General features: G+C 40.6%; 2 protein-coding genes across 2 annotated transcripts in view; both read left to right on the top strand.

The window, feature by feature from the left end:
• Positions 1-406: 406 nt before the first annotated feature.
• LOC126987950 (protein Son-like) lies at positions 407-12,486 on the top strand. The gene is made up of 8 exons (XM_050845597.1): positions 407-554; positions 3,985-4,396; positions 6,687-6,801; positions 8,415-8,485; positions 9,448-9,577; positions 10,057-10,119; positions 10,386-10,501; positions 10,698-12,486. The coding sequence occupies exons 2-8, from the start codon at positions 4,073-4,075 to the stop codon at positions 10,830-10,832; spliced, it is 954 nt and encodes a 317-aa protein (XP_050701554.1). The 5' UTR covers positions 407-554; positions 3,985-4,072; the 3' UTR covers positions 10,833-12,486.
• Positions 12,487-15,553: 3,067 nt separating this feature from the next.
• Positions 15,554-16,358, top strand: part of LOC126987947 (serum response factor homolog) — a 41,225-nt gene continuing 40,420 nt past the window's right edge. The window contains exon 1 of the mRNA XM_050845595.1: positions 15,554-16,100. Coding sequence (XP_050701552.1) covers positions 15,696-16,100 — 405 coding nt within the window. The 5' untranslated portion in view covers positions 15,554-15,695. The remainder of the gene's footprint in view (positions 16,101-16,358) is intronic.

Here is a 16,358-nt window from a genome sequence, read left to right as displayed (position 1 = left end):
TGCTTCCTCCTTACAGCCATACAGTCCTAATTAACACAGTACTTATTCCCCCGTCCTCGTCTGTTCCATTCCTCTCCCATAATGATTGTTACTGATAGAAAAAAGTAATGTAACAGGATGCGGAAATCTAACGGTTGGAGGGAGACACACTTAATTACTTACAATACTTATACCTACTTTTGTGATTCTATGTACATTCCATACTTAACCTAACCTTCTGGCATTACATGATCACCACGGATAATATATTTTATGCCTCTCCCCCAAATCCCCTAAACAAGTAAGTCTTCCCTTGATGGAGCAGCAGCAGGGCACGTTTTCTATTTCCCTCCACACCAACGTTGTCGTACTCTCCCTCCTATGTTTGCCGATTTCCGACCCCAAAACTGCTTTCATCACCCAAATGACGGCCTTCATATATGTTTATCGTTTAGATGGTTAATTATTGGTGCTTCTTGGCAATAGTTATGAGCTACAAACCGGTAAATACACGGCTCTGAGTACGATAATCTAGCATCGGCAGTCCACACGTAAACAGAGGGAGTAGGAGGGAGGTAAATATGGAGTTTGCTGATTTATTTCACTGTTTTTACCTCCTGGGGCGAAGCGTAAGGCCTGGGATCCGCGTGTGCCGTGCGTTCATGAGCATTAGCCTGTACTGGGGGTTTGCAAGGGGGTATTTTTTATATGTTTATTTTTTCATGCGCGGTTTATCGGATAAAACTTTAATGAGCCGTCCGCCTTTGCTGCCTCTCATGCAGATAATAACGAGGCACAGCTAGTCTTCTGCCTTTCCCTGACACCTCCATGATAATTACGAGGCACAGCTAGTCTTCTGCCTTTCCCTGACACCTCCATGATAATTACTAGGCATGGCTTGTTCTCTGCCCTTCCCTGACACCTCCATGATAATTACGAGGCACAGCTAGTCTTCTGCCTTTCCCTGACACCTCCATGATAATTACGAGGCACAGCTAGTCTTCTGCCTTTCCCTGACACCTCCATGATAATTACGAGGCACAGCTAGTCTTCTGCCTTTCCCTGACACCTCCATGATAATTACGAGGCACAGCTAGTCTTCTGCCTTTCCCTGACACCTCCATGATAATTACGAGGCACAGCTAGTCTTCTGCCTTTCCCTGACACCTCCATGATAATTACGAGGCACAGCTAGTCTTCCGCCTTTCCCTGACACCTCCATGATAATTACGAGGCACAGCTAGTCTTCCGCCTTTCCCTGACACCTCCATGATAATTACTAGGCATGGCTTGTTCTCTGCCCTTCCCTGACACCTCCATGATAATTACGAGGCATGGCTTGTTCTCTGCCCTTCCCTGACACCTCCATGATAATTACGAGGCACAGCTAGTCTTCCGCCTTTCCCTGACACCTCCATGATAATTACGAGGCATGGCTTGTTCTCTGCCCTTCCCTGACACCTCCATGATAATTACGAGTCACAGCTTATTCTCTGCCCTTCCCTGACACCTCCATGATAATTACGAGGCATGGCTTGTTCTCTGCCCTTCCCTGACACCTCCATGATAATTACGAGGCATGGCTTGTTCTCTGCCCTTCCCTGACACCTCCATGATAATTACGAGGCACCTCTTGTGGTCAGCCGTTCCCTGACACCTCCATGATAATTACGAGGCATGGCTTGTTCTCTGCCCTTCCCTGACACCTCCATGATAATTACGAGGCACGGCTTGTTCTCTGCCCTTCCCTGACACCTCCATGATAATTACGAGGCACGGCTTGTTCTCTGCCCTTCCCTGACACCTCCATGATAATTACGAGGCATGGCTTGTTCTCTGCCCTTCCCTGACACCTCCATGATAATTACGAAGCACGGCTTGTTCTCTGCCCTTCCCTGACACCTCCATGATAATTACGAGGCATGGCTTGTTCTCTGCCCTTCCCTGACACCTCCATGATAATTACGAGGCATGGCTTGTTCTCTGCCTTCCCTGACACTTTCATGATAATTACGAGGCATGGCTTGTTCTCTGCCTTCCCTGACACCTCCATGATAATTACGAGGCACGGCTTGTTTTCTGCCCTTCCCTGACACCTCCATGATAATTACGAGGCATGGCTTGTTCTCTGCCCTTCCCTGACACCTCCATGATAATTACGAGGCACGGCTTGTTCTCTGCCCTTCCCTGACACCTCCATGATAATTACGAGGCATGGCTTGTTCTCTGCCTTCCCTGACACTTTCATGATAATTACGAGGCATGGCTTGTTCTCTGCCCTTCCCTGACACCTCCATGATAATTACGAGGCACGGCTTGTTCTCTGCCCTTCCCTGACACCTCCATGATAATTACGAGGCACGGCTTGTTTTCTGCCCTTCCCTGACACCTCCATGATAATTACGAGGCACGGCTTGTTCTCTGCCCTTCCCTGACACCTCCATGGAAATTACAAGAGCACAGCCATTTCTACATTTTCCTTACAATTGCATGATAGTTAGAAGGGTATAGCTACTTCTTAACCTTGCTCTGACTGTTAATTGTTACAAGGGTATAGTTACTTCTCTACGTTTCCCTGGCATTTCCATAATAATTACAAGGGTATACTCACTTCTCAACCTTGCCCTGATACTTCATTAATAGTTACTAGGGTATAGCTACTTCTCTGCCTTTCCCTGACAGTGTTACATGATAGTTGCGAGAGCAGTCACTTCTATCTTTCCCTGACATTTGCATGAAAATTACAAGTGCACAGCTTATCCTATAAATTTCCCTGACATCTGCAGCTTATCCTCTACCCTTGTTTGACACCTGCAGCTTGTTCTCTGCCCTTGTCTGACACCTGGATGATAGTAATAAAGGCACAGCTTATTCCCTGCCTTTCCCTGACACCTGCTAAATAGTTACAAGGGCACATTTTATTATCTACCTTTCTGTGACACTTGCAGCTTATTGTCTACTTTTGCCTAACTCTTGCATTTTAATTACATGGGCACAATGACTTCTCTCCCCCCACACCAAGATTCATAAGCCTATAATTTTAAATGTCTCGGCTCCTCAGTTTGCCTGCTTGAAAAGCCTTTATTAGAAGTTGCTTGGATTTTCATGGACTGTTTTGTGATTCTAGTGATAGTTTTACATGGCTTCTCGATCTTGAACGGGAAAAACACCCATAAAACCAGGTTATTCTTATCTGTGATCTTGGAAAGTAGTCATATTGGGAGCCCAATATGCTTAAGAATATGGACCATTACAAGGGCACAGCCACCTTACCTTTCCCTGACAATGTTACATGATAGTGAAAAGGGCACAGCTTGGTCCCTACTTTTTTGGGACAGCTGCATCATAATTACAGTACAGCCATTTCTCTTAGATATTTATTCAGAATTACACCCAACTCAGGGTATTGGTTAAGACTGGTTTTATTAATGCTGTCTGTTTCTGGACAAATTTTCTGATTATTTTTTATGTGTTTTGAATAGATCTGACACGCGGGACTGTATCATCTGAAAATATCAAATAAACTAACGTAGCCTGACCTAATCCAAACTAACCTAACCTAGATAAAAATTTTATTAGAGAGCTTAAATAAGTTTAATAAGAACTCATGAAGACATTTTCTCCCAAAATCTTTTGTTTTTAACTACTTTATGGATAAGCAGTGGGTTTTCTAAGGGATATTATTATGTTGTGTAGAGCAAATAAAGGTTTGATCTTTAATTTGTACTGTCATGAAAGTCATATCCAAGAGAGATTTGACATAGGAAAATTTTATGTACTTAATACAATTTTATTCTTGCATATATGGAATTGGACATAGATCAGACAGGTTGATCCCCCACCTAGCCTGAGAGTCATTTAGCTCATAGAAAAACATTCTTATCATGAGATGCTCATGGTTAAGCAAACAAAAATAATCCTAGTCAGAAATCCCAGGAGAGGCTAGGAAATAGATCTGTCAACAAGTGTTAATTGCATCATTATATAAATTACCTATCTTTTCAGAGCAAACCAGTAGTGCAAGACTCAGAAACAGAAAACTTCTCATGAGTCAGTGTGCCACCCCAGGGCCAAACTAGGTACATTGAGCCTCATGATGGTGAGCAACAAGTTTGGCAGAAAGAGCATGAACACAGGCTCAAGATATAATCTATCATCGTCATCTTTCGGCACATCATCATTCGGCACATCATCATTCGGCACATCATCATTCGGCACATCGTCTCTCGGCACATCGTCATTCGGCACATCGTCATTCAGCAATCGTAGCAAGGGTGGCTCTCCTAGGGGGAATTCACACAGAGGCTCAAGACAGAATGGCAGATGGAGGGGTACCGGAAGGGGGCGACAACTCCCCAATGCTTATCCAAGTCAACCCTCCAGGACCCTTGCAAATGTTATAAGATATCAGAGAAAAGTAAGTTCATGTGTCAATGATTTTTTATTGGATAAACTGGGGTTCCCAACTACAGCGTTTTTGGGGGTCGGTGGTAAGGAAAATTGATTTGGTGGTTAAGAATTTCCAGAAGCACTTTAATATAACCAAACCTCTCTCAGTGGGGCTTTGCTACCCTAAATTCTCCTTCTAATTAGGGTCTTTGCTTTTATCTCTGCATTTACCTAGACTGACCTAACCTATTAATCAGGAAAATTTTGACTGTCATATGTCAACTGGACAAATCAGAAATTGGCTAATAAGGATTGTGATGATCTGGAAGTATTCTTTAAGTATTTGCTAGATGCAGCTCATTTGATTTCATTAATTTATTTCATGGTCTTGACACATCCTCATAACAGTTTAGGAAACAGATTGTTTGGTGTTTATTAACAGTGTATGGGGTTGAGACCCAAAGTGAGTGACTGGTGAGCTAGTGCAGGTTCAGGACCTGCATTTAAAAAAGAAGTCTTGGAGTTGATTTTTTAGAATGATTTTCCATGAAGGCTGGCAGGGTTGGCCGATTTAAATCATGATGATTTAAATCAGTGATTTAAATCAAGATTTAAATCAAATTTTTTTTTTTTTAATCATTGATTTAAATCAATATATACTTCTGCCCAAACCAACATGGAATGTAAAGGAAAAATATAAAAACAAACACATACTTACACCTGCTTTATATATTCCTGAGGAATAGAACACTAAAAGCTTCCTTTTACAATACACCAAAAAATTCCACATTCCATTAAAAAATGAAATCAAAGGGTTTTACTTGTAATGAACTGTACTTATTTCTGAGGAGTAGAATATTAAAGCACTTCCTTTTACAATACAGTATAACAAAAAATTCCACATGCTATTAAAAACAGGAAATCAAAGAGGTTTACTTATAATGAACTGTACTTATTTCCTGAAGTAATGAATTAAAAAAGAAAACTATTACGGCCTGTATTTAAAACAAAAGCACATTGAAATTATACTGTAAAAGCAGTCTTTGAAAAATAATGATACACTTCTTTGAAAGTAGTTCATAAAAATTCTTTGGAATCGAAATAAAAAATCTTAAAAAAATAAGGATTTTAATTCTTATGGCAATAAATTTGGTTCTTTTCAGTCTTGCTACTATTCCTTGTAACTCCAGTTTACACTGTTTGCATGTAGCTCTCCATGCTTTCCCAGACTTTGAAGGAATTCTGTTAAAATGTTCCCACACTGGATCACTCTTCCTGCCAGATACATTAATCCTTGTGGTCAGTGACATCTCTGCGCTCTTGCTGTTAGCTCAGGATTGAGTGGCTGGCCTGTAACACCTAAACAGTCAAACTACTACACAGTGGCACAAGTCTGGCTATGTCCTAACATGATGTAAGAGGAACAGGACAGAGCCTGAGAGAGATGGTACAATCCTGGTCATTGGCTACTTGGCTGCTTGACAGGCTCAAACACATTGTAACCAAGTGAGAGATGATGCAACATGCTGGAAAAACACTCCAAAATGTGTTTTAAACTAATATATAGAATATATATATAGCTTTCCAAATATTTTTTATGCTGATTAATAAAAAAAATCAAAAAAATCTGATTTAAATAAAAAAAAAATTCTGAGTTTTTATATTTTTAAAAAAAATCAAATAAATCACCAACCCTGAAGGCTGGAGTTTTTCAGAATTTATCTATTTATCTATATATCCATCTATCAATCCATTTGCCCATCTATCTACTTATCTATCTATCTATATCCATATATCTGTCTACCTATTATATATATATATATATATATATATATATATATATATATATATATATATATATATATATATATATATATATATATATATATATATATATATATATATATATATATATATATATATATATATTTATATGTTTGTATCTTTTGACCAATATATTACTCTGTTTATATGTATGTATCTTCTAATGAAAGTTCTCAGATCTCCCTCAAGTGTGTGGATATGGTAGAAGATTCGTAATCTTGTCCCATGTACACTTAATGTCCTCTTATGATTTAGTCCATTAGTCTTCCACCCTCCCCTTTTAGAATTCAATCTGAGACTCTCATGCCACAGTTATGCAACTTGCCAGATTTTATTTGTGTATGTATTCCACAGATATGGTGGATAATGAGTCACACCCAGAAAGCATTTATTCTTCATTGAATATATATAGCCACTTTAGTAGTGGAATCCATACCCTTGTGCCAAAGAGCTTTGTAAGTTGTTTTAGAAGCTTTAATATTGTTTTCTTTCAGAGAGGGATAACGCCGGGTGGTGGAAGAGGTCAGCAACATAACACTGATAATGTATATAATGCAGAGCTCCGCAAACAGTTCCCCGTTTCCAGTGGTTCACAACACCGTGAAAAAGGTACCGACAACCATTTCTTTCTTTTTAACATCAACGAATTTGAAAGGTTGACACCACTATCTATTGTGTACAGTATTAGTATCCCCACAGTTTTATGAAATATTGGAGTATTTTATTGCTCCAAATTGTTATAGAAAATAAAAAGAGGGAAAACTTAAGGGGACCGTCCGGTAGTGAATTTACGAAAAAGTATGGAAAATGAGTTAAGGCCACTGAGAGATACATGTGGGCTAGGACAGTTCACCCGTGGCCAGTTTTGTAAAAATCTCTATGTTTAAATGCAAATTTAAAGGTCCCGTGCAACCCCTGACTCTCGTGGACGAAAACTGTTTTTTGTTTACATCAATATTTATGGTAAAACATCATTACACACATAATTATTAATATTTCTGATACATTTTGTCAATAAATCAAACATCTGGCAGTGAAGCGAGGCATGAGTGTAATGTGGATCCTTGCAAAAAGGGTAAAAGAATTGTCTGTACTTCTTAGTAATCATGGTAAATACTCTTCTAACCTTCCACAAAGGATCATTTTCATCACGTTAGTTATTGTCATGGAAATGTAGAAACAATAATAGTACCAACCCTCACATATGCAAATGAAACGTGGGCCTGGAATGAAAGGAGTGGATAAGACTTTATATAATCTCAGGTGATCAAAATGTAAATATCAGCAACCTCACTCATAGATAAGCTTCACAGCCTTATTGTACAACCATCTTTCCAGCTTTGCTTTCTGAACTACCTTTCTACAGATTCTATCCTTCCCTTTGTAACAGAGGATCCAACAGGTAATCCAGGACTCAAGGCTGAAGGCTACAGAATCCTTAACCCCTCACCTTGCTAGCATTGCTGAATGAAACACAATTTTTCCATCTATCAACTTGACACAATCTTCCAAACACCTATCCCCAATTCTTTGATAACACTCTGCTATCCCCTTCTACATCATACATCCTCAGTCTCCTTAACTCAAAATCTTAACGTGAAACTTTGTATCTCATCTCTTACTAAATCAGCTTCCTCAAGGTTAGGCGTTCAGTATCATCTCCACCAAATTCCTTCCCCTTGCAGATGCAATTCATATACAAGTGCCTTGTTTTCCCTTGTATGGAGTATGCATCTCATGTGTCGGGGGCTCCACACACACAGCCATTTTGGATAGAGTCAGAGATTCTTTGTCTCATCAACTGTCTCACTGACAGTCATCTACCACTTAAATTGTGCTGCAATTTTGCCTCTCTGTCTATCTTCTGCCATCATTTTCTTACTGACTGCTCATCTGAACTTGCTAACTGCATGCCTCCACCCCTCCTGTGCCCCCACTGCACACAGTTTTCTACTCCTGCTCATCCCTATTCTGTCCAAATCCCTTATGCAAGAGTTATCCAACATCTTCATTCTTGTCTTCAAGTCTCGATTTCTAATCATAATTTTCTTATCTACATAATAATACCCCAAGTGCAACTACCCAAATAGTGGATAATTTCTCCCTATTGAAAATATGGTTTAACAGGAGGTATTTTTATACAGAAATTTCTGACAATTATTAATACCTATTATCAGTATTATTGATATTATAATAACTATTATTTATTTATTTTCTTACAGAGAATCCAGGTCCAAAGGTTGCTCCTCATTTGAAGCTGATGGTCGAGGAAGGGAACAATTATCCACCAATAGTAAGAACCTTAAAAGGCTGTTTGGTTATGTTCATGTAAGGAATGTAAATATTAAGCATAACATGGTTTGATCTAACAGCCTCTGGACTATCTACATGAAGCACACAGTAATTGGTATTTGTTTTAGAGAGAGAGAGAGAGAGAGAGAGAGAGAGAGAGAGAGAGAGAGAGAGAGAGAGAGAGGTTAAAAACGTGGCAACGCTGTACTCTTGGATTATTCCTCGCATGGCACCTTTCAACCACACATTAAGATGAGTCTTACTATACACATATGTAACACCGATGAAGCATGTAATATATTACTGTATGACTTTTATTGTCAATGTAAGATAACATACAAGAACTTGTGAGGCTGCAGGGCAAAGTGTTAGGGGTGTGTCGAGGCTGGAAATTGCATTCTCTATGTCTAGTAAATTTTTTTATATAGCGAGCTGGTGTGTGGCAAAATCTGTTCACTAAATCGAGCTTCTACAGATAGGCTGTTGATATTTGATTTAAATAATATGTTTTAATGATTTTTGTAAGGATTTTGTTTGCTACTCTTGGAAAATTATTTATTTTGTGAAATATAAAATGCTGCTACCCTCCAACATCATCCAGAACCTTCATGACCCTCCTGAGTCTCCCTCATCCCCTGTCCAGCCATGTGGGCAGCTCCCAACACCATGTTTCCTGTAGAATATGTACTGCACAATACACAGGACAGGTGCGCAAGTGTAAATTTAGTTGTAAAAGTGCAACTAATTTTGTGCTTGAATGCCTACCTTTTCATGAGCAGGAGCACAACGTTGCACAAGGTTTTGTGTAGTGCATAACGCATAATTGCTATTCACTGGAGCACAGTGGTGCACAATAGTGCATTGCACAAGTCATTGTGTAGTGGTCCACCAATCCGTATGTTTTTCCTGTTGATGCACAATACTGTTTTTAATATATTCACTTTATGTCCATCATCTCTTCAGCAACGTTATGGTGCATCCACATCTTCAGCACCTCGATTTGGGATGAAGATGTTACAGAAGTTTGGGTGGTCACCTGGAAAGGGGCTGGGCAAATATGAGGAGGGCACCGTTGAACCTGTGATTCCTGATGGTAAGTATTTCCTTTACACTGTAGTCTTTCAAGTAACACCCACAAATGGCCTGATTTTACTGGGGTTACTCTTTTCTTTCCTTAATTTTTCTTCTTCTCTAATCTCATTATCTCTACATTTCTGTACCTCATCTTCCCATCTATTCAGAATCTTTGTTTGGTCTGCCTCAGTGTAAGCCATATACTTATAAAGTACTCGATGTCCTCTTCCCAACTGATAAAGACAGATTATAGTAAAACTTTCTTAAAAGAATTGAAAACTGGTAGTCTGGTGGCACACCTTTTTCTTGATTTTCTTATAACTGTCAAAATTTCATTTTGTAAAGAAAATATGCTTGCATCATCAATGTTATTCATCACTGTAACATACAGTAATTGTGCATCTGTGGACAATGTTAATGTAAATGTTGTTAGTGATATTTCATAAAAGTGATATGCTTGTGTTACATTATTAATTTTATGGTACATTCTTTCCATAGGTCTTTATGCACAGGAGTACCAACCAAAGAAAGAGCCCATGGAAGTAATAGAGGACATGTCAGGTAATCTGAAATATCTTTGTTGTAAATGTTTAGATTATGTAATCATCATCACCATTATCTTTTGTCATAATATGAAATACTTGTCCCTTAGGGCCTTAACATCTCCTTCACATACTAAATGAAATGGGACCATTTCTCAAGTGTTCACCCTAAATCAGTTTCTTAGGTCAATAATTGCCATTGCAAACTTCTAGTGAGGCAAAACTGTACATCATGATTCAGTTAGTGAGAAAACAGTTCAATGAATCTTTCTCACACCCTTGCAGCCAAACACCCGGTGATGGCCCTGACGGAGCTGTGCACGAGGCACAAGTGGCCAGCACCCAAGTTTGAAGTGGTGGATTATTCAGGGCCAGACCACAAGAAAAACTTCCTGATGAAGGTAACAGTTATTTTATCTTTACCAAATGTCACATAACTTACTGCAATTCTCTCTCTCTCTGTTTCTGTTTCTGTTTCTCTCTCTTTTTTTGTTAGATGTTATTTTGAAACAACAAAATTAAAGATGTATTAGTACATTAATTACATATTTTTTATTGACATAATGGTGACTGTGGTTTTCTGTGTTTTCTATGCAGGTCATTGTGAATGGGCAAGAGTACAAGCCAGAAGAAGCGTCCACAAGTAAAAAAATAGCAAAGGCAGAGGCAGCAGCAATGTTTCTGGAGTCCCTTGGCATGTATGACAGGAAAAAAGCACCACAGTGGAACTGATAACCAGGTACCTTGACTTATAAAAGAAATGACTGAATTAGGGTATGTTTGTCAGTCCTTGTACACCATTCCTATTAATAGCCATATTAGAAAAAAAAGAATGATTGGAAAACTGGGCTATGTAGCTCTTTGATATCTTGCCCCTTTATCAGGTGTTTCCCTAAATGCAGACTGCTTCAGAAGTGTCTCCAAAATGTTTTTGTACCTTCAGCATATTCAGTTCCTTGCCAGATAACAACTTTGAGCTAAGGTATAAAAAATACTATCAAAAAGAAACTCACAATCAAACTTTGTTTTGCAGTATTAGTTAATTCAAATGTCAACTTGATTTACCATTTTTGGGGGGATATGGGTGCTCACTGGATGGGCTGGCAAACAACTTCGTGGACACATTTGTAAGGCACACACACATTCTGACGAATGAAATTTGATAACGGCTGTCATGGTTTGCATTAGTCTTCTGTTCGTATCACTGACTGGGGGAAGAGGCACCAACACATTACAGTGGACATGTTTAGAGGGCGCACACACATTCTGATTGAGTAAAATTTGACGAAGGCAGTCTTGGTTTGCATTAGTGTACTGTTCATATCACTGGCTGGATAAGAAGCACCAAGCAGAGGGTGTGAACCCTGGCAACGTACATAAATGATTTTCACGTTTCTGGGGGGCATTCTGGAGGCTGCTGGAAGGCTGCAAAGGATATCCAACCTTGTGAGGTGCTGTTAAAAAGTCTTTGTGAGAACACTTCTATTTCTCTTGTGTTTGTTCCACTAGTAAGGGTGAGGGTGTTGTAGTGTGGCTTCAGTGACCAACATCATCTATACATGAAGATAATTTTTATGAAGTTAAGGTCATGGTAGCAAAGTTCGGGGATGTGATTTCGTCATTTTTTTCTCCTTTTTTTCCATCAATATGTCACAAGAAAAAAAGAGGGGAAGGTATGAGCACAAGAGCAATGTTTGGCAAGTGTGCACAGCAGTTTTCTTTGACTTTTTAAGGGAGGCTTACAAATAAGGAAATGTTGTAAATGTGTAAATGCTGATTATCCTTTATTTATTTGTTATTTTTATTTTTCTATTTTATTACTTTATCTTATTTATGATATTCTCCCTACTCCTGTACAACCCCATAAGGGAAAATAAGGACATTAAAGGGAGAAGAAGAAGATATTCTCCCCAGACCCTTATCACACTTGTCCTCGGCAGTGTTGTGAGTCCATGGCAGTGAGTGAGCAAGTGTCAAAAACTCTACTTGCCATTTGACAGCTGCTTTGCCATGCCTGCCTTGCCACACCTCAACATACTGTGCCTAGGCTACATTTTGACACAATCCCATGGGCATATTTTTGGCCACAAGGATGGAGAATGTGATTAGATGCTTCCTCTCATCAGCACTTTGCTGTCACAATGAATGGGTTAGAGATTAGGGAACCAAGCAGTTGTTGGGGTGAACATTGTTTTTGACATGCTGGAATGACATATAGTGGCCAACAGTTCTTTATTTTCCAAGATCAAATCACATCCCTGAAAATTGATCAGCGTAGATGAAATATATCACACAAGGGTATGTTTTACTCTTGTCATCATCATTCATGGTAATACTTTGTGTCACTACATTTTGGTGTATGTCATCAATAAAATCATAAAGTGATTTTTGGTGCTTTCAGTGTATTCCTTCACATCAATTGCTCTAATAGTTAGTTTCTGCTGAAAGCACTTGTATCATAAAAAATAAATATTATGGTACTGGTACTGATGCAGAAGAGATGAATACTGGTGCAGAAGAGATGAATACTGGTGCAGAAGACATGAATACTGGTGCAGAAGAGATGAATACTGGTGCAGAAGACATGAATACTGCTGCAGAAGACATGAATACTGGTGCAGAAGACATGAATACTGCTGCAGAAGACATGAATACTGGTGCAGAAGACATGAATACTGGTGCAGAAGACATGAATACTGGTGCAGAAGACATGAATACTGGTGCAGAAGACATGAATACTGCTGCAGAAGACATGAATACTGGTGCAGAAGACATGAATACTGGTGCAGAAGACATGAATACTGGTGCAGAAGAGATGAATACTGGTGCAGAAGACATGAATACTGGTGCAGAAGACATGAATACTGGTGCAGAAGACATGAATACTGGTGCAGAAGAGATGAATACTGGTGCAGAAGAGATGAATACTGGTGCAGAAGACATGAATACTGGTGCAGAAGAGATGAATACTGGTGCAGAAGAGATGAATACTGGTGCAGAAGACATGAATACTGGTGCAGAAGACATGAATACTGGTGCAGAAGAGATGAATACTGCTGCAGAAGACATGAATACTGGTGCAGAAGACATGAATACTGCTGCAGAAGACATGAATACTGGTGCAGAAGACATGAATACTGGTGCAGAAGACATGAATACTGCTGCAGAAGAGATGAATACTGGTGCAGAAGACATGAATACTGCTGCAGAAGAGATGAATACTGCTGCAGAAGACATGAATACTGGTGCAGAAGACATGAATACTGGTGCAGAAGACATGAATACTGGTGCAGAAGAGATAAATACTGGTGAAGAAGACATGAATATTGGTGCAGAAGAGATGAATTTTGAAGATGAGAGTTCAGAAGAGATGAGTATTGGGGATCTTGAAAATGTAGAAGAGGTGTATGACTGTTTTTTTAAGTGTTGTTTTACTCTTCCTTAACAATATGCAGGTTTTTTGTCTTTTTTTATATTTTTTGACCCATTTTTCAAGTGGTCAGTTGGTTAGTTTGTTGATTTTTATTACATTCCTTTTTACAACAACTGTGAAAATCCAACACTTCAGGGTAACCCCATCCCAAAAGTGGAATTAGAAAAGCCAAACCAGCCACTTAACAAATACTTATACGACGTTTAGAAAATGTGGCATATTACTGGAAATCACGCTGTGGTTACTGCCTTTTCATTGGCTCATAGAGGGATAGGAGACCACCAGACAGATAAACACTATTGAGGTCGGTGTTACAAGACAAATTCCCTTCTCACATCACCAATTTCTAGAGGTCAAAGAAGGGGTCAGTCAGATTCTTATAAGTGTTTCTTCAGGTTCATGGTACAGAGGAAGGGTCACGCTACCACCACGGTCAAAAGCTACTCCTGGAAATGCCCACAACTCCTACGAAAGCCTTGTCAAATAGGTGTTCTTGGACATAATACGACCCAATTTCCTCGGTGCCTACTCACTCCCCGAGACATGAAAGATAAACTTGGGCATTTGAGCAGTTTATTATCATCCCGAAATACAATAGACAAATTGACGTATATAATTGGACGCACAGAGTAGAACCATGACCACTTCCTCACATCGAGTGCAAATTATAACGTTTCAGGACGCATAGAAACGAGGAAATAGGACCCAGATGAGCACAAATGATAAACTGTTGATGAATACGTCTGATGGATTTTTTTTTTTTACAGTAAAGGGAACAAGGGGAAAAACAAATAGGAAACAAAAGAGCCCGCTTGATGTGAAAGGGAAGGCTATATGAGTAAGGTAATAAATGGAAGAATGAAGATGAATGGAGGATGATGGAGGTCACTCAGGTCAGGCAGTTACGTGTATATATTCCCAACAGGTAAAATGATGAAATTAGCCTGAAGAAACGTGTCTGTTGGTGTGGTAGAGCCAGAGACAAAGGAGTAAATTGATAGAGGTGTCTGTTTGAAATTACCACTCTATCGTGTCTTTTGTCATCGATATATAATAATCGTTCGTGGATTTCAAGAAGGCAGAGTTTCAGGTAAACAGGAATACAGCACCTGTAAACATCGACCCGAGACAAAGGGGTAGGCTACAGAGGTGCATGTCTATATCTCTTATTATCACCTATCTACCGTTTATCAGTTCTTATTATCACAAGTTAGTATAAGTTCGAGAAGTCATGAGTAATAGGCATAAACAGGGATGCAACACCAGTACACGTAGGCCTATAATTATTTAAGAGGTAGGGGAGACCTTTCTGGAGGGAGGTGGTGAGTGTGAAAATTGCATTGCAGGGAAGGGCATTAGCTTGGTTAGTTCAGGTAATTGATTCTGACACGAGTTGAAGGTCAGGGGTGTGTGGGCTCAGCATATGTCTAGATCAATAATGTGGCCGTGAATGGGGGACTAAAGTAACTGTTCCTGCTGTATAGTGTTGTTCTGGATACATCATAGCCCCGGACCATTGGCTATACGTGTGTGAAGGAAGGGAAATTGATGAGTCACACCCCCTCATGGAACAAGTGGCACATTCTGTACATCTGTCACTTTGTTGCTGTCCTGTGTGTTCTTGTCACGCCAGGGCTGGGCCTCGGTGGTGTTCTGGGCCTCGTCCGGTAAATCACCACGTGCAACATTTAAATGGTGGTAACATGTTGTGGTGGGCGGGGCCACACATCCTCTTTTGGAGCCTCTCCCATATTTGGACGTGACCATTGCCTTATATGGCGAACTCTGCCATTATAGAGATGAGAATAAGTATTACTCCGCATCTGCTACAATTGATTTCCACCTGATTTTATAAGAAAACCTCTATGAAATAAGGTGGCCTCGTTGTAAGGTGTAGTGATAGATAGTGTATATATGGCGAGGTGAGAGAAAGGCAGGTGTGTGGCGGACGGGCACTAGGGCGGCGCGCGGAGGGCCGGGGAGGCGGGATGTGGCGCGGCGCGAGGAATCAGCTGTGAGGGGATGTTTATGTTCAGTCGTGTTGTGGCCGGGAAGGAGGGAGGAGTGCTTCGTACTGTGCAGGGTAGTTGGAACTTTGTGGTCGTGTTCCGTGGGTGTGCAGTCAAATATGTGCTTCTGGTGTTTTTAGTGTTGGATACAAGATGCAAAGCCAAAGCCATAACAACGTGGACGACAAGTTTACAATGAATTTCGGCTCCTTTGACCCCGAGCTGTTCTCCCAGCCCCACATGGGCGCCCCGATGGCTGCCATGGGCATAGGCACCAAGCGGTCCGCCCACGACGCAGGCCTGGACAGGGACCCGCTGGGGCTCTCCTCGGACGAAGACGGTGACCTGCTGAAGAAGGACGACAAGATGAACCAGTCGACGAGCCGGGACGCCGTGCTGCACCACCAGACAAGCCTGGACCAGCAGCAGCCGCAGAACAAGACGCTGCCCAATGGGAAGAAGACCAAGGGCAGGGTCAAAATCAAGATGGAGTTTATCGACAACAAGCTGAGGAGATACACCACCTTCTCCAAGCGGAAGACCGGCATCATGAAGAAGGTAATGCGTGTGTGTGTTGTGTTGGTGTGTGTTGTGTTGGTGTGTGTGTGTGTGTTGTGTTTGTGTGTTTTGTGTTGTGTTTGTGTGTGTGTGTGTGTGTGTGTGTGTATTGGTGTGTGTGTGTGTGTGTGTGTTGTGTCGGTGTGTGTGTGTGTGTGTCCTCCAGTCTGTACGTCTACCTGGCTCGGCGGGGCCCGGCAGCGAGCGTGACAACATCATATGGTTCAGGTTGTCGGCTCCGGGGCCAGGCGGGGGTGT

This window comes from Eriocheir sinensis, chromosome 67 (assembly GCF_024679095.1).
Source record: "Eriocheir sinensis breed Jianghai 21 chromosome 67, ASM2467909v1, whole genome shotgun sequence".
Classification (NCBI taxonomy): Eukaryota; Metazoa; Arthropoda; class Malacostraca; order Decapoda; family Varunidae; genus Eriocheir; species Eriocheir sinensis.
Note: the sequence above shows the minus strand (reverse complement) of the source record. Positions and strands in the feature narration are given on the sequence as shown.

Bases quoted from the DNA above. Each gene is read 5' to 3' on its own strand.
- LOC126987950 (XM_050845597.1), top strand. From the start codon at position 4,073: ATGATGGTGAGCAACAAGTTTGGCAGAAAGAGCATGAACACAGGCTCA. The intron at 6,802-8,414 runs GTACCGACAACC...ATTTTCTTACAG, and splicing joins TTCACAACACCGTGAAAAAG to AGAATCCAGGTCCAAAGGTT. The intron at 10,502-10,697 runs GTAACAGTTATT...TTTTCTATGCAG, and splicing joins AGAAAAACTTCCTGATGAAG to GTCATTGTGAATGGGCAAGA.